The sequence below is a fragment of the Dromaius novaehollandiae genome, chromosome 5 (genome assembly GCF_036370855.1).
Source record: "Dromaius novaehollandiae isolate bDroNov1 chromosome 5, bDroNov1.hap1, whole genome shotgun sequence".
Lineage (NCBI taxonomy): Eukaryota > Metazoa > Chordata > Aves > Casuariiformes > Dromaiidae > Dromaius > Dromaius novaehollandiae.
Window position 1 is genome coordinate 14525607 of NC_088102.1, and position 22126 is coordinate 14547732.

The 22126-nt window shown below is 35.7% G+C and overlaps 1 protein-coding gene across 8 annotated transcripts in view; it reads right to left on the reverse strand.

Moving 5' to 3' along the window:
- Nucleotides 1–22126, reverse strand: part of EML1 (EMAP like 1) — an 82849-nt gene that overhangs the window by 14974 nt on the left and 45749 nt on the right. For 5 of the 8 annotated variants that reach the window (XM_064512088.1, XM_064512085.1, XM_064512084.1 and 2 more), the window contains 10 exons: nt 20757–20785; nt 19385–19411; nt 16066–16195; nt 11811–11960; nt 9552–9621; nt 7611–7721; nt 5171–5266; nt 4506–4640; nt 2913–3012; nt 585–739 (listed from right to left, as the gene is read on the reverse strand). In XM_064512088.1, coding sequence (XP_064368158.1) covers nt 585–739; nt 2913–3012; nt 4506–4640; nt 5171–5266; nt 7611–7721; nt 9552–9621; nt 11811–11960; nt 16066–16195; nt 19385–19411; nt 20757–20785 — 1003 coding nt within the window. The remainder of the gene's footprint in view (nt 1–584; nt 740–2912; nt 3013–4505; nt 4641–5170; nt 5267–7610; nt 7722–9551; nt 9622–11810; nt 11961–16065; nt 16196–19384; nt 19412–20756; nt 20786–22126) is intronic. The other 3 variants (XM_026111333.2, XM_026111331.2, XM_064512083.1) reach the window with 1 other exon arrangement.

Genomic DNA, 22126 nt, shown 5'->3' on the forward strand with positions numbered 1-22126 from the left:
TAGACAACCGAGTTGAAACCCTTCCCCAGAGTTTTACACTGATTATACTCTTTCATCCAGTATGTAAACCATCATGCAATCCTGTCCAAACAAATTCTGCTGTAAAATTCAAGCTCCTATACAGCAACGGAACTGATTTTAGGAATTCATTTTTTAAATAAAAAACCCCACCACTAACAAAACAATATATGGGAAAAAATTAAGTGATTAAAAAAATATATCATTTTGGAAATAGAAAAGTTTAAAATAATTCAAATATTGTAATAATATTTAATACTGTAGTATCTGAAGTAAAAAATGATCTAACATTATCAATTGTAAAAAAGGAAGAAATAATACGAAAAATATCATTAGAAGATACGTTTTCCAATTCAAATAGATCTTAAATATAAAATATTATTTAATGAATAGCCTATCACAGAAATGACCTGATCGCTCAAAAGCTGTTACATTTTAGCATTGATTTTCTTTCTCACAGAATGTATTTCCATAAGAAAAAAAAAAAGATTTAAGAATGTCAGCTCAGAACACAGCTAAAATCTCACTCTGAGTAACAGAGTAAATTCAAAGGTAGGTGATATTACCTCTGTTTTGTGAATTTTTTGGTAATTTCCATTCCAAGATATTAGTTTTCGGTCTTTTCCACCTCCTGATACTAGTGTGCCATCTCGTAGCATACAAAGCGCAAATATTCCACCTTCATGCGCCCCTTGAACTGCGTGGCTTATTCTATTAGTACCTGGATATATGGAGAAAAGATATTACTACTGAAATATTTAGCTTACTAGCTCACTTTTTCCTTTGTTTTATCTATCTATTTTTATTTCTCTACCTGTCAAGGGTTCTATCTAACAATAGTGAGGGCAGGTATTGATCACTGCACTGAAATGCTCAGGTCCACAGAAGGGACTGAATTAGTACATCTTAAAAATTTATTACCCTTCAACACACAAAAAAAGAAAAAATATATATTAACTTAGTCTAGTTCATGGAGGTTTAAGCTAAACTGCTTGACATCACATTTGAACTGAAGCAGGAGTACACACCTTATCAACAAAGAATAACTCAATCACTTGTGATCATCCAAGGACATTCTAGATCCTTCAGACACCTAACTCGTACTGAAATCTGCCTAAACAGGGGTCTGTGATGCCCTGGCAGGAGGCACTGAATCACTCTCTGCAAGGGCCTGTGTTTCTTTATTGGTAAGGCGGGAGGCTAGGGAGAACCTCACAAGGAGGAAGCTGGTTTCTGCTAGTACCTCCTTAGTCCCAAAATACCTTCATACCAAACACATTAGATTAAATATGTCTAATTTGAGAATCATTATGATTATGAAGTATAAGGAAAAAATTATTAGTGATTCTATTACTGGAACATGCACCTTGCATCAAAGCCTGGCTAACTTCATGTTTAGTACAAGTGATAGGCTGACATAAGTTAGGAGACAAGAACTGCTTTTGCCACATTTGCTTTAACCATGGATATAACGTGTTAGTTACTATTGCATTCTATAAAGAGAAGTTTTTGCTAAGGGTACCCCAAACATGTGGAAGCAGCCCTTGCTTGAACATAGAGCACTGACTTAAAAGCAGTGGAAACTTAGTCAAATATGCCATAATAAGACAGAAAAACAAAGAACATATATCTATCCAAAAAGAAGTGACAGTGGCAAGGAGATCTTGCAATGTACAAGGAATTCTTTTCCTTTTCTAGGAAAAAAGGCGGATGACAGTGCTTGCAGTCAAGGGAGAAATCAGTGAGGCTCTTGGCATGAAGGCAAAGTGGCCTCTGAATGCTGCACTGATCCTGCCATGCCAGCAGCTGCCACTATCTCCCCTGTCTGTCAGCAGCCCAGAAAAATGATCAAGAAGAACAGGAAGGAGATGGGACTGTGTAATTTCTAAATTAGACCCTTCGACTTCATGTAGAAGGGAAAGTGAGCAAATGTCTTGCTTTAAAATATCATAGGAAAGGGAAAAGGGAAATAAAGAAGAAGTTGAGTTACAAATACCACATCCACTCCTTTCCTCAGCAGTACCATGATGCACCAATTGATCAGAAGTACAGAAAACAGAAAACTGGCTAGTAGTCCTCAGTTGAAAAAAGTTTACAAAAGTAGTTCAGTAAGGCCCAACTTGGTAAACGAGTCACCATGTTGCTTCCCCGGTTTTACATCCTTTATCTCCAACATCCTCAGAGAAGGCACTGGGTAAATAAGCAGCAGTTGTCATCCACATCCCTTCTCCCTTTACTAAAGGGCCTCCATTAGGGAGGTCTCATTATTCCTATGCATGGCATCTCACACAGTAAGGAAATGTTTAGGAGGTGGTTACTATTGTCTTCCAGGAAGAATCACCTGCCGATGCCTAAAACAAAGCCTTTTCTTAATAGAATAGGCTTTTAAAGTTTGTCCTGTCGATCCATTCCTTTTTAATAGATCTAAGGAATTCAATTAAATCTTCATACATTCTGGCTTGACTTCCTAAGGAAACAACTAAAGCTATTTGTTCCCTTTCAAAAATATTTGTCAATACATAGGTATAATTTTTCTAAGCACTATATTGAGGGAGAGTATAGGAGATTAAATTAAGGAGTTACGTTAACAGTGCTTCTTGCAATCACCTTGATTAAAGAAATGAATTTTCCTTGCCATTCCTTAAGTCAGTAAAAGCCATAATTGCTGGCATAGCTCTAGGGTTTAACTTTTGAGCACAGGGAACACATTCTACAGTATTTTGTGTCAGAGCAGTCAGGCATATGTTCTTTGAAAAGCTGGTAAGAGAATTGGATTGGTCTTGGCAAAGAATTCAAGAAAAACAAAATTTATTCTTCCTAAAATGGGATTACAATCATGCAAAAATTCAGCCTTTTATAATAAGGTTTCAGTATTAACGTCAGTCTTGTCTTACCTTTCCCCCAAACCAAAATGTTTCCGCTTGAGTCTCCTGTAATAGTATCACCATTTTCAGAAAAGGTCACACACAGGACAAACTTTGGCTTCTCTTGTTTCTGCGTGGTTATGAAAAATATACACTCACAGCAACACACAGCCCATTCATTTTAACTGTATGCATTTGAGTAATTTAGCTTAGTCTTTTGTAGTTCTATTATTACTTAAATGTCTACACAGGAGTTAACCACATTCCTACAGTCTAAACAGTTAATCTAGGCAAGGGCAAAAGATGCACTGGCTGAGGTTGGGGTCCCAGTACTACACCCAATATTACATGTTACAGCTGCATTCCTCCAGCAAGTGAGAAGACCTGCGAACTTTTAACACAAGACCAAGAATGTCCTGGGATATTCTGAATCTCCCATTTCCCTCCTAGCCCCAAAGGCTCCAAGCGTTTGGAAATGACCAAAAATGCAAACAAACTTTATTATTTTTTTTTTCTCCAAAGATTCTAGGAGAGAACTATTACTAGAGAGTTTGGCAGCAGTTTAAATGGATAAATCATCTTTTGATTGAATCATAAGTTCAGCAGTGAAAATGTTGCTTGGAGACCCTGCATTTAAGATACCGACAAGAACAAAACAGGGAAATGTGTAAGAGGACAAATATATTCACTATCTAGCAGCTTCTGAGGACATTATTTACAATGTTTGCTGAATAAGAATTTTTATGGTTTCCTTCCTCCCTTAAACTAACTGGAACCAGTTATTAACCAGGACCACCACAACTTCACATTTAAAATAACCATATGGTATAACAGTGCCATAACGGAGGCAGAAATCTCTCCAGTTGTTTAGAAGATAGAAATGAATGAAAAATAAAATAAAATGAAACAAAATTAAATGCATTATCTCAGTATCTCATCCTTCTTTCACACAAAATATATAAGCTGACATTGCGAAGGAGTTGTTTTGACTATACTCGCAAGTCATGACTCCACAAGCAAACAGTTAACGAGGCCCTACTGTAGTTATCTGCAGTCACCCACAAACATCTCTCATTTGCGCATGCAACTGCTGTAAAGCTTAGTCTATATTTAAGAACAAAATCAAATCAAGACCTTGAAATGAAAATGATATTTACCACATAGTGTCCAGCTCAATCTGTATTTGAATTACATATGTGTGTGTATCTGAGCAGAACAGAGGAAAAGGAAAGAATATTCATATTCACATAATTTTTAATTGAATTAGATGGGGTTTTGCAAGTCTTTCCTCTGACAAAGAAAAAAATGCATATTTTTTTCTAAAGTTTTTTAACCTGAGGTGAGCATAGAGAGTTTTAATGTAATTTTCTTTTGCTGGGGAGCAGTATAAAGAATATAGAAAAAGGCATGTAAGGAACAGAATGGGAACTACGCTTTGAAACTTCATTGTGGCAACCCATCAAAAAGTTCTCTGTGCCATGCCATGAATGCTATTTGAATTTTTGTAAAACTGCAAGTTTAATAATTATATATTTTTTGATTTATTCATATATTACTAAGCCTTATTTCTGCATGACTGTACCATTACTATAAACATAAAATTAAGGAAACGGTTTATTTTACCTCAAATAATCCTTGCTTTTTAATGAGGGAATTCCCTTCTAATGTCCAAAAATAAAGGTGTGATTTTCCACAAGTAACTATTATATTTGTGTCAGTGGGGTGAAAATCTGCAGCAAATACAGCCTCATTAGAGCACTTGGAAGAGAAAAGAAAAACATTGTATCAAAATCTAAAATTCAAAGAAAAAAACAATATAAAATGGTTCTCTAGCTACATAAACTAGTCAACTACAGATATAAGAAAAATACTGAGCCATTCATTTATTATTGTAGCCTGGAATACTTTGGTAAAATACTTTGAAGCAAAAAGACTGAAGTCACATGATTTTCTATTTTTTAAATTAGTATCAAAAGTTATCCTTCAAAATTATGTCCGATAAGGAGAGGAAGATCCATATGAAAGACAAGATTAGTTTAAGACATTTCTTTTCTGCACATGCTCCTCTCATTGCTTCCCAGACTCTTCTAATAAATTCTAGCATGACTACAGCAGCAAAAAAGTTATTAGGATAATCTTAATAGTAAGAGGAAAGAATCCCTTTCATCATATTCTTTGCCTTTTATAAAGTGAAAATGTTAAAAAGGCACAAGAAGTTAAATATATGACAAGAAATCCAAATCTACATACAAGCAAGTAGCAGTACACAAAATATCTTATTGCAACACCTTGACATCTGCCAGCTTTTCTTCTTTCTGCCAGTCCCACACGGAAAGCACATGGTCATTTGAGTCATCCACTGAGCACAGGCTACTCCCTCCATTCTAAAGCAAAACATGGAAAATATTAATGCATCCATAACCCAATATGAGAAACACATAAATACCCATAAAAAATAAATAGTTCTGCATAGGTGAAAAGATCATATTTATGTTTTCATTGTTATATTTTTAGTTATCCCATAGATCTTCATGAAATATAGCACTTTATAGGATCATTGAAAAATAAGGCTAAAAAGGGATATAGAAGAGGAACGCTTTCAGGACAAACTGTAGAAAAACACAGTTTGTGAGGAATGAGGTAGGGACCTCTTTTTAAACTTTCAGTGATGTAACTTCCCAAGGCAATCTACACATCATTGCACTATTAAGAAAGTTTTTCCTGATGCTTAAACTGAATTTCCTTCACTGCAATTTAAACCAGTTATTTCTTGTTGGATCTACTATGGACATGGGGAATAACTTATTCTTTATCAAGTGATAATGCAACAAAATCAGGGAACAAGGGAAGTAATGAGAAAACAACTTACTCCTGATTGATGTCTTTTTTATAGTTATATCTTCTATCGTTCTTTGCTTTCCTAATTGTAATGACCCTAACTCCTTCAGTCTTTCCTCTTGCATCATATTACCTAGACCTTCTCCGGATAATACCCATTTTTCTGAAGTGTGAATCCAAAGACTGAATGAGGTACTCCAACAGAGACTCTACCTGAACTGAGGGGAGCAGGTTGACATCACAGGTCTTACTGGTGATGCACCTGTTCAAATATCCAAAATATGGTCATTGCTGTGTAACAACTAGATCTTTTTCCAAGTAGCAGGTATATGGAAGGTAATTTTCAGACTGTTTTTTTCAAATGATTTGAGTTAATTCTTAGCTTTGTGTCTACAGTGAAATAAAGCGTCAAGTAACGTCTAATTGCTTTTCAAGCCATTTGAATATGTTTTTTACCCCATTGTTCCTGACATTGACTATGTTAGCTGTGACTGCAGATGACCTTGCAGATGCAGAATGAGACTGTGGTTACACAAGCAATTCTTTGGCACCAATGCTGATACAAACAGTCCTTTTCCTGACACCCATAGCACCACCACGTGTTGCTGCCTCTTGAGCTGGACAAGCATAAAAGTTTGGGCTATCATAGTGTGAGCATGTTTGGGGAATGGATCCATTTGGAAAAAAAAAGAGCCAAACCAACCCCGTTTCATTTTGTTTATAAATAAGGTAGGTTGGCTGTTTTCCTGATGGATCGGGTCTCTAATAAACTTCCTGGGTGCAGCTACAAAAATACCAGTTTCAGCACAACTCAGGAGGTGGGACAGAGACAGGAATAAGTAGCCTGAAGAGGGGGCTGTTTAAAAAGAGATAAGCAGCACTGGGATGGGATGGCAAGTAATGCTCAAGATGGGCTAAGCTATGACTGCGAAATCACAGCATAAAGCAAACACGTTAAACACTTCTGCTTTCTCATGGTACCTGTCAGTAGCATTCCTCCACTATTAAGTACATGATTCCTCATCTAGGGAGGTATTTACAGAGTATTCTCTTGATATTCCAGATGTTTGTACAAACTTTCATTGAAGCAAATTTTGCCTGGGAAATACAAAATTTAGTCCTCTCCTTTTTGAAAATGCTTTTCTGATGACTGGCACAAATCATCACAACCTATCAAGGGCTTATATATTCTGTTCCATACTAAGGGCTTCTAGGCTCCTGTGCGTCGGATTATAAACTCATGTTTCTATATGGGGCTTGAATGCCTTCTATGTCATCTTTTTTACCTCCTTGATAGAGCAGAGTTTGAAGGGTGCTTACAACAGGCTAACAATGGAGGATTCAGATTCTCAGCAATCCTTTATCCATACGCCTTTTGCTGCTTTCAGGCAAAACATTTCGCTACTGCTAGGCGAGCCCCATTTTCTAAATCCCAAATCAGAGGTATATGCCATCATAAAAGGCCATTTTTAGACACAATGCACAGGAAAAAAAATAGCTGCAGAAATAGAACAACTCTTTTTTTCTTTTTTTAAGGGAGAGATGTAATGAGAGGATTAAAGGGAAAAAGTAAAGATATTGAAATTTCTGGAACACAAGTACCTTTGCAATTGCCTGTCCCTGAAAAAATTGATTGCAGTTTATGGTACGCATAAGATAGATCTTTGAGACTCTTGAGATATTACTAGCTTTAATAATGACATAAACAGTCTGAAACAATTGAACTTCAAGCTTTCCTCTTCTAAAGAGGAAGCTGAGAGAGACTGTGCCCAGAAAGCTGCCTTGGAAGTTAAGGAGAAGAGAAAGCTTGGTCAAGGAAGCTAAATTTGAAAGACTTCAAAGACCTGTTCTGTGCACATTCTTAATATGTATGACTATTCATTTACTTACAGATTTAGAAAAAGCAATGCAAGTGACAGCTCGGTCAAAAAAACCCATTCCAATGACATGCAGTGTATTCAGAGTAACAGAATCCCAGACACGTACATGTGGTGGTAATTGCTATAAAAATAGACACAGAAATAACAGCTGAAACAATGGTGGTAAAAAATATCAAGATTTAAAAAATGAGAATGCATCCAAGAAACATTTTGACTCAATTGAAGGCATGAAAGTTATCAGAACTTGCCTAGAATGGCTGTTTAAGCACAGATATGCTACAAATGAGACCTCTGCTCAGGACCAATATCTGGGATTGAATATTCAGCGTGTCTCACTGACAGTCATTAATTCCATGAAGTTAATGGGTATTGAGACGTATTTCATTAAGTGAAAATTGTTGATAACCCTGTGACATGGGACCTAGGGTTAGTCCAGGATTATCTGTTTAAACCATAGCAAACAAGGTAATTCCATCCGACATCAAACAGCAAGTGCATAAAGAAGATTAAGAATTTCTAAAGTGTAACTAATTTCAAAATCGTAAAAATCACCAGGGAAAAGATTATATCTTCAGATTCTTCTTTACAGTTGTAGTTAGAACCAGCTTTTTTTTTAAACATAAAACTCCAGGTATGTATCATTATACACACATTGCCCCAGAACATTTCCCTATGAAATGCATGTGGTTCCCCTTTCCTCCCTGCCAATCCCTCACTCCTGTAACGCAGAGCCCCACGCAGTGGTTCACCATGAAGACAGAAATGCTCCTCAAATCCACTAGAGGGCAATCCCATTAAGCACATATTGATTGAGTTTTATATAAAAGCAGCTAGGAAGTCAAAACTGTACGTTCAACCTTTTCAGGAAACCAGCAAAGGATATATTTTATTTCCTTTTTTCCCTGTCCTTTCAAACGAAACTAATATAAGGTTTATTACAATATCTGAAAGAAAGCAACAGCTATCAGTCTTTCTCTCTCATTGATAAGTAGGGAAATTGCCCTTAAATCAAAACCACCCCAGTACCTCAGGTATAGAAATGGCTTTTATGTAAGATTATACCACCTTCCCCTCAAGCATAGGTATCAAACCCTTACAGATCTTATTTCACAAATACAATGGTAAGCAATTGTACTTACAAAGTTAAAGCCCAGAGATTTCTCAAACACTCAATAAAATTTAAAAGTGAGTTTATGTTATTCAACTAAGTTATCTTTACATAAACCTTATAATGTGTGACTGGGATTTTGTTTTTTCATTTACAACTAGGTAGCAAATTGATAATCCTTTTTTTTAACCCTTCCTTATAATTCTTATTCAATGACATCTACCAAAAATTTTGCAGTAGCTTGGCCATAGAATCAATTGAGCAACTTTTTCCTCAGACTTTTGTTCCCTCTTCTTCTATCTATTCCTTTTCACTTGTTTTAGCTCTTTGGGGCAAGGACCGTCTTATTCTGTCTGACTAAATTCTTACCCTACAACCAGGCTTTACAATGGCAAGAATAGGAAATGATTTCTTTTTCAGCAAATAACCCAAAGCCATTCTTATTTGTACTTTGGTTTTGGTAGTCGTGGTCAGAAATGAACTTGTTATTGTCCAATTAAATCTCTGCATCTCTTCCTTTTTCTTTCCCCGCATCCTCCCTCCCTCTCAGGCCTGCCCTCTAGTGTCCTCCTTACTTGCTCCTAGTCTCCTCCTCTTTGGGAGACCAACTCCAAAACTACCTTTGGTCTGTGTAAGTAACAGAATAAGAAATGACTGAATGATCTTGATAATGGGACTGGCTAACTTTGCTATGGTGCAATATGTATTCTCAAGTGAAATTTCGTTTGTGCTCATTCCTAACATCTAAGACCAGTTTAACTGCAATATGAAAATTATATATCTTCTTGGCAACATATTCCTGTGAAATGCAACAAATTATACATCAGCAAAGGGGTCACTCACTTTTCCATCCTTGGATGTACCTGCAACTTGACCTGTTGCTATAGTGATCCTATCAGGATGGACAGCTAGGCTAGAAAAGAAAAATGAGAAAAGGTCAAACTTCAAGCCACTGATTATATTTTCCGCTATAGTTTTGCCTGAGCCTGTAATAAGTAGCCTTTAGTCAAAAAACACACAACAGACATGTAAACATTTTATACACCTATAAACAGAAGTGACAAAACAATTTTCATGCTCTCTTATTCAACAAACTATTCCCTTACAAACAAAGCAGTGATTTGCTTAAACCCTAATACCTCAAACATGTAGCCAAACTAGCACCAGTGTTACTTATGTTGGGGTTCACCTCATCTAGATTTACATGATTGCAATATATAACGAGTTTTTAATTTGAGCTAATTATCTAACTTCAGATATCTCCCATCAGAGTGGGTAGAGATGTGGTCAGTACAGCCCATGTAGCCCAGCCAACAATCCTCCAGACCAAACACACAGATCTACTCAAACAAAAGACAAATTGCTCTATAGACTCTAGTGACTGTAGTGACCAGATGTTCCAGGACTCTTATAAGAACTTAGTTATCTAGCTAAGTTAGACACCTGCAATCAGGCTAGATGATTCCAATTGATGGTATTTTTCCAGAGCAGGAAGGCAGTTATTAAGGTCTGAGCCTAATAAAAATGTCCATCATCTTCTCCCTAACATTTTTAAAAGGTAAAAAAAATCTTTATTAAGTAAGAACTAGGGTACAGAAATTACATCATCTGATTCCCAGAATCAAAATTGAGATTCATAAAACTGTGATCAACAATAACTAATGCCTGTAAGAAAAAACAACCTCAAATATATATTTAAGTAATGCCTGGAATATAGTCTACATTTATCCTGAGTTTTGTCTGAATTCTTTTTTCAGGGTAGCTATTTTCATATAGTTCTAGGAGCAAACTGCTGTGCAAAATGAACAGTGGCAGTAATTCATTCAGCTTTATAATGCAAAACTGTATGCTCTTTCTAATAAAGCTGAATGCTTTGAAATATCTACAGAGTCAGAAAATTTGAAGGAAAGAAATGAGATGGAACAGGTCCAGGTTAAAATCTCCCTGTAAAACAACTAAATTGTATGAATAATTTGATTTAATGAAACATGCTCACGGTGCAACCAGATTTGATTATCAGTTCTGTTTCGGGCTTTCATGGACAACAGGTGTTTCATAATGCTTAATCTAGAGAAGGGATGTCAAACTCATTTATACATTAGGGCCCATCAGATAATCCTGGTGCTTGTGTGAGCTACACTCAACAAGTAGACAGATACTGTCTAGATAAACCATATGTTTATTTATATTGCGATTTAATGCTACTGGTATTTCCTGACACCTACCATCCTCTAAGCTTGAACACAGCTAATCACTTTGAAGCCCAAGCTGGCATATCTGCATGACATTAGGCTGTATGAACAAACCAGACCGCTCCGGACTAGTTTGCAGGGTATCTGCCATGATGTAGACATGCCTGAAGACTTCCAGGAAGACTGTAGAGGAGATTAGAACTGTTTTGGTTAGATCCAGCTTGAAGGACCTATATTTGGCACCCTGACCCAGATGAAGATGAATAATTCAATCCTATTTAAAACAGGGGGGAGAAGCACGATTGTAGGAATACTAAGAGGTGAGCCTAAAGAAGAAATTAATGTCAAATTATCCTAAAGACAGATTAATGAAAATGAGCAGATCTGTAGGTCAAAAGTCAGATTTCCACTCTTCTGTGTGCTCTGTATAAACAGTGCATCAGTTCTGGAACATATGAGGAAGAATAGTTACCAGCTGAGACAGAGAAAGAAGCAGTCATTTGGACAACATCAATAAGCCAAATTGTACATAGATACATCCAAACCAGCTGTAAAGTAAGCAGCACAGCACATATGGCAGCAGAGACTTCAAGGCAGGTTTTGCAAGCAAACTCAGGCTCCCTTCAGATGGATACTTGGATATCTCAAAAGTCTGTGCCATCGCGTCCTGTCAGTAGTTGCTTCTTGTGCTGACTAGATTAGAGCTATAATGGACTTTCTTTCCATGACTACAGTCACATCTTCGTTTGATTGTGCAAACAGGTTGTCAGGCTTTGGCACCCAACCTATGCAAGACTTACAGGTTAAATCATTAGAATTCTCTTTTCAAAACTATATATAGAAAAGTACAAAAGATGAACTCACAGACACTATTTCACAAGGAAAAAAAAAAGTGTATTAGGAGACTTACCACTTCACATCATCATTATGACCGGTGTAATGTCTCTGCAGCTGTTCTTCAACATTGAATAACACAACTACCGATGCAATGAAATATACAGTTTCACCCGTTGGAAGAAGATACAGGTTACTGCGACAGTCCCGACCCCTATATCCATAGCTAGCATGTTTGTCAAGGTACAGTAACATTACCTAAAAATTAAGCATGTTGAAAATAAGCAAACACAAAATGCTTTTCTGCCACTGGTATTTCCTGATACTTGGCATCTCTTGTTTGGAGCACAGCTATACCATTTGAAAGCCCTCACAAATTCCTCACTTTCATACAGTAAAAACAGGTAAAGCATACAGGAGATAAACGGTAATGGAGACAGCGGCAGCATTTGGACATACTACCCCTTTAGTATTCTCTGGAATTTTATAAAAGCCAGACAAAGGCAATACCAATTTTGTCCCATGTGTATTTACTATTTACATTGGCCGACACTAATTAAAATAAAAATTTGGACTTGATGCAAACACTAATAAGTTATTCAGTACATCTCCCCGCATTACATTAGGATTGACTGCATTATCCTTTGTTCTGGATGATTGATTTCATTATTCTGGTCATTACCAACCAGATGGACATAAAACTGTAGAAGGGTTACATCATACATTTCAATTTATTTTTGTGGTATTTAAAAGGCAGTGGCCCAGATTCTGATGCTAGTCATATCAACACTAATCTAAAATTAATCCAGTGAAATAACTGGAATTAATCCAGAAATAATCTCATTTAGACTGAATGTTAATTCAGCCAAATTACGTAGTTTTATTCTTGTGAAGAGTCATTAGGGATTGCAACTATTCTGGCTTTCCGTTTTTATGGGAACAGAGAGGGGCAGTATTAGCTGAATCTTGGCAAAACGGAACAGCATTCTAATTCAGTCAGCATGGAGAAACTGGCTGCAACAAACATACGTGTATGTACTGAAACCTCAATTATATGATATTTAAAAGAGATTTGTACTCTATTCTCTATGGTCAAAGATAACACAGTCAAACTAAAATACCCACATCAACACATCCAAAAAATAAGGATAAAAGTCATCTTACTTTTAAAAAATGAATTTAAATACTAGCTTGCTGATTTCTTTTAATAAACCCAGTGGAGGTAGTTGTTCATTTGCAAGGCTGCATTCTCATCCATCAAAATGTGCAGTCAAAAATCCAGCTTTTAGACTCCTAAAATGGAATGTTTCTGCTAAACTTTCTTTAAGTTTTAGATTTCAAATTTAGAGAAGTGAAAACCATAAATGCCTTACAATTGCAGATAATCTACTAAGAATTTCTAATCTATCTGTAAAGATAAGGGTTACTACTTTAGTTGCAGGACAAGGCTTTATTCGGTCAAAGTTATTTTTCTCTACAAGGCCAGATGCTATTACCATCTGAAGCCAACATCACAATTACCTTAGTTCAATAACATAAAAGCAATTTTCTAATGAACTAGCTGTTTAAGTTAGGATTTGAAAGTTAAAAAAAAGAAAAAAAAAAGGAAAGAAAAGAAAAAGGTAAAAAAAATTAAAGCATTATATACATCTTCATGCCTTTGTGCATAAAAATAGCTGTTAAATGGAAAACATACGTTCTTTAGAGAAAAACTTTCTTTCCCCTCCCCTTTCGGATCAATGCAATGCTGCACTCAACCATTCCTATGATTTCTGTTGTCAAATATTTAATATCTCTCAGCAGTTTTCTCAGATTTAAACAACGGGGGTTGATCTCTCCTTCCCCTCATGATTTCCCACGCTCGGATTTGGTGGCCTCAGCCGTTCCTTGACGAGCTGGCACTTCAGCGACTGTCACCTTGCCCGTCCCTCCCCTTTGGCCTGCTGCCTTTGTTCCAAACCTGCTGCTTGCCAGACGAGCTGGTGCAGACGGAGCTTTGCAGACCTCCGCTCCCTCCCCGATTAGGCACAATGCTGACTTCCCCCTCAGACTACCATCTTTGCTCGATCTCTCCCTCACACCTCCATCATTCCATATTTCTGTTTCTTCGTGTCTGAATATGTCTGATACACTCTGAAGCTTTTTCACCTTACCCTGGTATCTGTCACATGACTGCAAATCCCCATTAGGTTTCCTGTATGCCATTCTACATATACTTGATTTTTTTGCTTCTCTTTCTTGTTAAACTCTGCTTTGCCATTTCTGTTTGTCCATCTCGCCTCCAACACCTTGTTTTTCTATGTCCATTCCTACACTACAAGGCATTCCCGGCTGTAATCCCACAGCCAGGCTGATTTTGTCCACTACAAAGCTCTTTTCTCCTACTGCAGTGCCGTTATCCTCCCAGCAAACAGCTCAGCTTCTCCAGCTTAACTGAACCAAGTGCCTGCAATATCGGTTGTTTTTGCTGTTTTTGTCTTTTTCCTTAAATTATCTTGCACTATTGCCTCCAGCTTTTCTTCTCATCATTCTAGTCTGTAAACTGGGCATTTTTTTTTCTTTTAACCCTGTAAATACCTAGTCATTGATGTAACTTTTAAGTATGCATATCATGATTGGGCTTGACTAGAAAGAAAATAAAATCTGAAAACAAATTCAGCACAGGTTTTCTTTTGGAACTATATGTCTCCTCTCCAATAACCATTTAGGGTTAGTTTGAACATTTTATTCATTCATACCTTTTTACTGGTAGAAAAGATTTATATATAGGATTCTACTGGGTGTACACACACAAACACCTGAGAGGACACATGAATATTCACACTAAAAATAATATTTTGTTTGGCAAATCTGTAAGTCAGTTAAGGAAGCTTAAGTGAGAAACTAGTGATAGGGAAATTATGACCTACTTTTATTATCATTTCTTATAATAGTCTAAAATGTTAACTTCAGCTTCCCTCTGCACACTGCTAATGACAACCTTTTTTGTTTGTTTAGATTTTTGTTTTAGCAAGCATCCTCACACCTTCTCCCATATCATTCTTAGACAAGCAAGGGGCCCCTCACAGAAATCTGAAAAGACATCACTCAATTTTGTTGTGATGTGCTGAAGAACTTGAATGGTGATTAGATAGTAGAATGCTGCAAGCAATATTTATCACTTTAATCTCAACCGTTTTATAAATTTGTGCTATTTAGTTGATTTGTTTTTTAATCCATCTTCAGTCATTTCTGTATTTATTAGCTCCAGTTCCAGAAGAGTGGGATAGAGCTCACAGGCTCTGCTGCAATAAGAATAATAAAAATGGATAGTAAATCTGTCATTAATCCTTTGGAAACTTGATACATACATTCTGAAACCATACGTAGTTCTATTTATAAAACTTAGCAAAAGACTATTTGCAGTTTGTCTTCTTTTATACGAAGACAAAGCAACTTCCTATTTGCACTGTTTGGGACCAAAAAAGCCTTTTCTTAAAATAGAAATCCTTTGGAAGACTTTATCTGTCTAAAGATAGTGGATATTGCAAACAGATTCAAATCTTTTTGTGTTTATGTTTTATCTTGACTCTTCTATCACACATGCTAAGATTGTACAAAAACAAAGTCTGTCATTACTTTCTTCAATAAAGAATAAATTTCCTTATTATATTTACAATTGAAATGCAAAAAACTTTTATACATGATGAAACACTTCTTTTTAATGTTAGAATTCTAGCTGTATGTCCTTTCACATATACAGCAGGCAGTAGAAAATTCGGTTGTTTGGTATTTACGGTGTTTAAGTACAGTTTAAAATCTAAATGCAAGTACTATTTTATATATAATATCTGTTAAGAACTACATTGCTAAGCATCTAACAGTTGCAAAGTGCTATTTGATTCTGGTGTTATCCAGGTATTAAAGTTGATCATAGTATCCTCTAAAGGACAATGGTGCACATTTTATAAAATACAGCTTAAACTGATAAATTACTAATGAGAATCAGTAAAAGACAGGAACTTGTTTTATGCATACTATAATTAATAATCACAGCTCAGTACATTCTTACAATATGCCTAGTTTGATCTTGAGCTAATTAGCATATTTCAAACTTAACCTTCAGGCAACATTTAAGCAAAATCTTCCTTCAGCTGCTATCCTGTATTCCACAAAATACAGCAGCCTCAAGACAAACACCTCTTTGAATGGAACATGACCTAATACTTCACTAAGGAAATGAACTCTATCAAAAAAATCCAAGTTTTGCTACAGTCTAGCTCTAAAAATTATTTAAAACAAATCATTAAGACATGATTTTTTCCAGTAGTTCTCCATCACAGCAAGGATACACCCATTCCAGTTTAAGCCTCTTGGCTGGTAGTTCTACTTTTGCTTCCAAATTGTAAGATTCCACTTGCTCTTTGGGCATGTACATGGTAACAGGACGTCCACGAAGAAACATTTTTACGTATCCTTCCTCTACAAAAGGTCAGAAATGTTTAGTGTTACACAGAAAAACATCAGTGGAGAACTCCAGTGCTTCTCCATCCCTTCCCACTTAACAGTTTGGTGGGTTATAATTACAAAATGACATGCAGTCTCAAATTTACATGATAAATTATGCAGCTTTTTTTTTTTTTTTAAGTAATCACAGATGTTAAACAGATTTTTTTTTAAACACACCAAGTCCCTTTTTCCTTTAAATATTTTGAACAGTAGAATTAGAACTAAACAATATCATGAAGAACTACAAAACTGAAAAGATTGAGATCAAAACTTATTTTTTGTTAAAAAATAATTTTGTATTAACATCTTTTTAAACACTAAAAGTGAAGGGGAAAACATCAAAGATTACAATTAACGCAGAAATGCCACTTAAAATTATTTTATTTTTTTAAATCAATATTTACATTGGAGCATCAGCATCTAAAGTGTTTTTTGACACTCAGTTGCATTCTTTGCATCTCAGTGTAAAGATACACTTTACACTTGATACACAGTGTTAGAGATACATCCAGAATAAGGAACATAAACAATTAGTAAAAAGAATCATGCTGATGTACATGCAAAAAATAAGCGTTTACGAATGACTAAACATTGAAAAAGGAATGACAACATTGACAGCACATTATAGAAAGGAAAATGACATACAGGAAAGAAGCTACAAAAACTGAGTTGGCTCACAGAAGTAAACATTTCTAGGAGAAAATACTAAAAATAATGTGTTGGGCTTTTAAGAGATATGTTTGGGGAAGAGAAGCAGGGATTAATAACAGATCTGGAAGTACTGACTTGGGGACTTCATGGGGCTTATAAAACTAGGTGATCTGGGAAATGCCATGAAGGTCTGACTAGGACTTTTGGGAACTGGCAAGGCCAAAGAGGGTGTCCTGTGAACTTCTGGTGAAGTTTGTCCAGCTTCAGAACGTGCTGGCTCCTGCTGCTCCATCGGCAGATCAAAGAATTCAGCCTTGTTCTCATGCGAATCAAGCAGTTTTGGAGTCAATGACATCTGTAGAGTTACTAGACAGAATAATCGTGGGCACAGAGGAAATGGGAAGGCAGAAGTAACAAAATCATGTAAATAAAAAAAAACGTATACGATTTAGGTCTGTTAAAATTATGCTATGAATTGTAAAGTATCATTACAAACATACCATTATTTTTTTAATTTGAAAACTAAGGCTTTATTTGAATTGGAAAATAGGCACACATTACAGATCCTGATTAAAAGAATTAAAAATATTGGCTGAACAAATAAATATCATAGCTATATTGTACTACATAAATATGTGTATTTTGCCTTTATACTAATTCATTTGGGAAAGGTATCTAGTTGATCTGTCACAGTAAAGTTACAGCTAGGGCTCTAAAAAAAAAACCCTAATTTACAGAAATCATGCATAAAATGAAAAAAGGAAAATTTAACATAAAAAATTTAAAAAACCACAGAACAATAATAGTGACAGATGGTTGGAGTTCAAGATGCTTGTTAAAACTGCCAGAATACTGGAATTGTTTTTAAAAATCTGCTCTGATAGATTTGTATTAGAAAATTAGAAACCATAGATGTTTTTTCCCTGTACAATAATAGAGCATTAAAGCCCTATTTGTACCAACATGCAGTATCTATTTAATGAGCTTGAAAATACATGGCAATACTACTAATATTGCTACACCAGGTTTAATATATTTTCAGCAGTGACAACTCCTAACTGTGTTTACTAAAGGGATGGACAGAAAGTTTAATTCATTGAATTGCTCCCATCACCTCAAACGTATCATGGGACTCAAAACTTGAATTTAGACACCTACAATGGAAGTATCCACATTTGACCGAGTCACTCAAAGCTCCTTTTTAGAGCCACTAGAGAGTAACAGACACTTTTGGAGGGATTCATTACATGTTGTTTAGATGTTCAAAAACAAAGTATATGAATTGAGTCTTCAAAATGACTGTACCTCTCTGCTAACTATAAAGAGGAACTTAGGATGACTAGGCCAGGAACAGAAATGTCTAAGTGTGTATGTCTAAGTTTTGGTAATATTAATTTCATCTATAATGACTGATGCTAGTAATACAGCATGTTAACTGCATAACCAATCCACATCCCTTTTCATTTGTTTTCCATAACCAATACTTTAAGACAGCAAAGTTCTCTATGTGAAGATACATAGATATAAAGACAGACAGTCAGCAGAAACTAGAAAGAAAGACCGATGGTGAAATTTTTAAACGAATGTATCTTTTACACCTGCAATTTTGTAAAACTGAAATTGCTGTTGAAAATATCAGTAAAAACATATAGTTACTGAATTGAAATAAGAAGATGCATGAACGCTAGTAGGATCTGCAAAGGAGACCGCTACCGATTGCAGGCATAAAATCAAATACACAGAGGCAGAGATTCTTTCAAACACTGTCTTCAAGACAAACATCTTTTCTTTGTGAAATCTTAAGATTTGTTGCAAAGCTGAAAGATGCTGATTAGTGGAAAAACTGTGAGGAATAAGCTATCTCTAAAAAGCAAGACAAATCTGTGATTATATCACAGATATAAACATGCAACAAAAATGTGCATATTTACACTACAACTTAGCTACAGCTTTAGAAACCAGTATGATATGTTTTACCAAGTGTAACTCTGTATTATAACACTGAGCAAAAAGCACGGAGAAATTAGTTTTATGCCTATGTCTGCTTACTCAACATTCAGAAAACTCTACAGTCTACTCAGTATGAAAAAGCAAGAGAGGAAAAAAAAATCAAGGCGCCTATAAATGTTAAGCTAACAGCAAAACAGCCAGCAAAGGGGCAGATTCTATATGAATTTCAGCAGAAGTGCAGAACACCATTTCAAGCACAGTGAACATCCAGGTGTTGCCATATAGCTCTCTCAACATATTTTTTTCTAATTCAAACTCCTCTGAGAAAGTCCACACGCATCTAAATTATAACCCATTATTAAAATGCAGCTGAGGGTTATAATTCAGTAAATGGTACAATAGATGGTGCAATACTTTTTGCTTTATTCAAAAGAAATAGAAAAGGTTTGATGTTGTAAAATGCATGTAGAAGTTATAAAATAGCTGTTTATGCATACAGCTTTTATCATACTAGCACTAGTTTTGCTTCGAGAGCTATGAGGTTTTGGAAGTGAAGCCTACCTTTGCAGTGCGTCACACGGCGCTTCCCTTGTGATTACAGAGACAGAGACAGAAGGGCTAGATAAAGATGTGTTTGAGTACAACAGGCTCACTAAATACCTGCTCTACGGGCGGTCCCATCGTATTCTGCTGGAGGCTAACCTGTTACTTGACAAAACACTGAGCCATACTCCATTCAGTAGGTTGGGTCATTACAGTCAAAACTCTATTCCTCCAGCCAGTGGCTCTAAATGCTGAGTTCTTTTATTGTTAAAATATTAATTTAGACTTTATTATGCATCTATATGCTAAAAATAAGTATTAAGAATATTAAGTATACCTTTCTTAGAAATAATCATTAATTTCAGTGAGAACTTTGTCTGGATGAGAAGGGTAAAAGTAGTGTCATACATGTTTAACTACTGATCATCTTCTACTGGAAAATGCCAGAAGAATAATTACTCCAAATACCTTTGCTTACAAGGTGCAAGGGAAGAAGAAATGCTGCGCAACAAAAGTATATGCTGTGTGAAGCAGTTTTCCTTTTTCTAAGTACGGTTTAGGAGCTTTGTTGGATGCTGACTCAACAAATAGATGCTGACCCAAGAAACAGAGGTCTTCTATCTTTTCAGTTTAATGTATCATTACTGTTACAGAACCATACACAAAAAGACTGATAAATCTGATGAATCAACACGGTTTTTTTACCCTCCATATATACTCAGTTCCTTATTCTGTAATTGGAAAGCTTTTATTTTAGTTATTTTTGGTTTTGCAGAACATAAGCTGTTATGTATACTATTCAGCTTCATATCTTCATTGAGATTGTTTAAAAGTTTATATAGCTCCAGTGACAAGGCCAAATTCTACTTTCACTTAATGTGCAATTCAGCTTTTTAACTCTTGTTACAGTGACACAAGCAGGAAAAATGCAATAACTTTCAAATTCAAAATAGTGTCCCAAAACCATAGTTACAAAACATCTCTTTTTTATTTGTAATTTTACAAATTTGATCATTGGGACAAATGTAGAATTCTTTAATAGTATTATCTTGCTCCCTTTTATGACTAATTTAACATGATAATATCACAGCTGGAACTTCTCATATGTTTTAATAAACAAAAACATTAATACTGCTGTGAAAAGGAAGATATATTTGGGGTGGGAAAACACAGCCTTTTCTTCTTTGTCTTCTTTCAAAGAATCCTCACTGCAAAATAAACCCATTGGCCCCATAAAAACTAGAGCAAACTGACCAACTTTTAAAAAAAATATGCCACCAGTTGCCTGTAGGTTTCATGCTTAAAGTCCCAATACCAGTTCTTGGACATCCACAGATAAATTCTATTATGCTATCACAGTTATCTCTTTAAAAATTTTTAAAGTTCCTACCTGCACTGAACATTGGTTCCTTGGGTTTGCTGTGAAAATAACGAAAAAAAAATCAATTTAAAAAAGTTTTATGTGCATACCGTACATGTGAAAGGTAAAAATGGTTTACGTAATTTTACAATTCATTTATTTACAAGGTAGATCCTCATGCAGACACAATAAAAGGAGCATACATTGTGACTCCTTGATGACAAATGCTAAAACCTTTTTTACATTCAATTCCTTTTACATCTTGTGACTACAGATTGTCCTCCACTAACTGCCAGATCTTCTCCTCCTCCAGAGTTAGCTCAGTTATAGGAGAATACGGAAATTGGTCATGAGTAGCCGCATGTTTTGGTCTCCAGGCAATAATATTTGTTACTTTTAGGAGGTCTATAACTATAATAAAAAAGGTAGGAATGCATCCTTAACCGTAAAATCTCTGTACACGTGTGTAAGCTACTACACCAGTGCACATGCGGGTGTTTGCTTGCTTCATGGCTTTGTTCTCTCTGGCTTTAAGGAGTGGAAAAAAAAAAGTTTGGTGCTTTTCCTAAGAGTTTACATAAAATATGGAACTGCCTGATTGGTTCTTGGTGCCCAGAAAGCCTCTGAAAAGCACATATCCATTATTAAAATGTCCCTTCTTTCTCAATGGACTACTGCCTGGAACACTGAAACTAAAGTTGCTTTGTCTTTTTGTCTTAGGAAAACCATTCAGGAAAACTTGAGGGGAAAATACACTGTGTGCAGAGAAGGAAGAGACAGAAAAGATGAGTAGCAACCGAGATAGTACTACAACAGTCAGAAAAAAGCAATCTTTTTCAAGAAACATGAGTCATTCATTTGCTTTATCCTTTGCGCCTTTATAATTAAGTTTGAGGATGTTGTTTCTGGTGAAACTTAGAGGGGGCATGAAGTTATTTATATTAAGCAGTTATTTTTCTTTCAGTTCCATTTTACCTGTATTCACTAAAATTTTTAAAATAGAAGATTATTGTTCTGTGTTTCTTAGTGTGATCCCAGAAGGGATGAAAACCATATCATTTTAATGGAGGAATGCTGAAGGATAAATCATGCACAGAGCTTTCATCCCATCTCCACATCAGTCAAAGGGGATAAATAGTGTCCCTTCCTAAACAGCAGTGGGCAGATGAGGAGAAGACAAAAAAATGGAACGAAACGGCTGTCCTTTTGTGTGCAGTATTTCTCAGCATAAAAGAATCTCTCTCCACAAAGAGGTTGATGTAAATAATTTTAAACTATTTTCCCTCTTCCCGTAATTTGACACTGTCATATCAAGAATAATAAGTTTACTTAACGATAGATTTACTTAATAATTAACTGAATTCTACTGATCCTGCTCACCCATACAGCATCCTTTCATA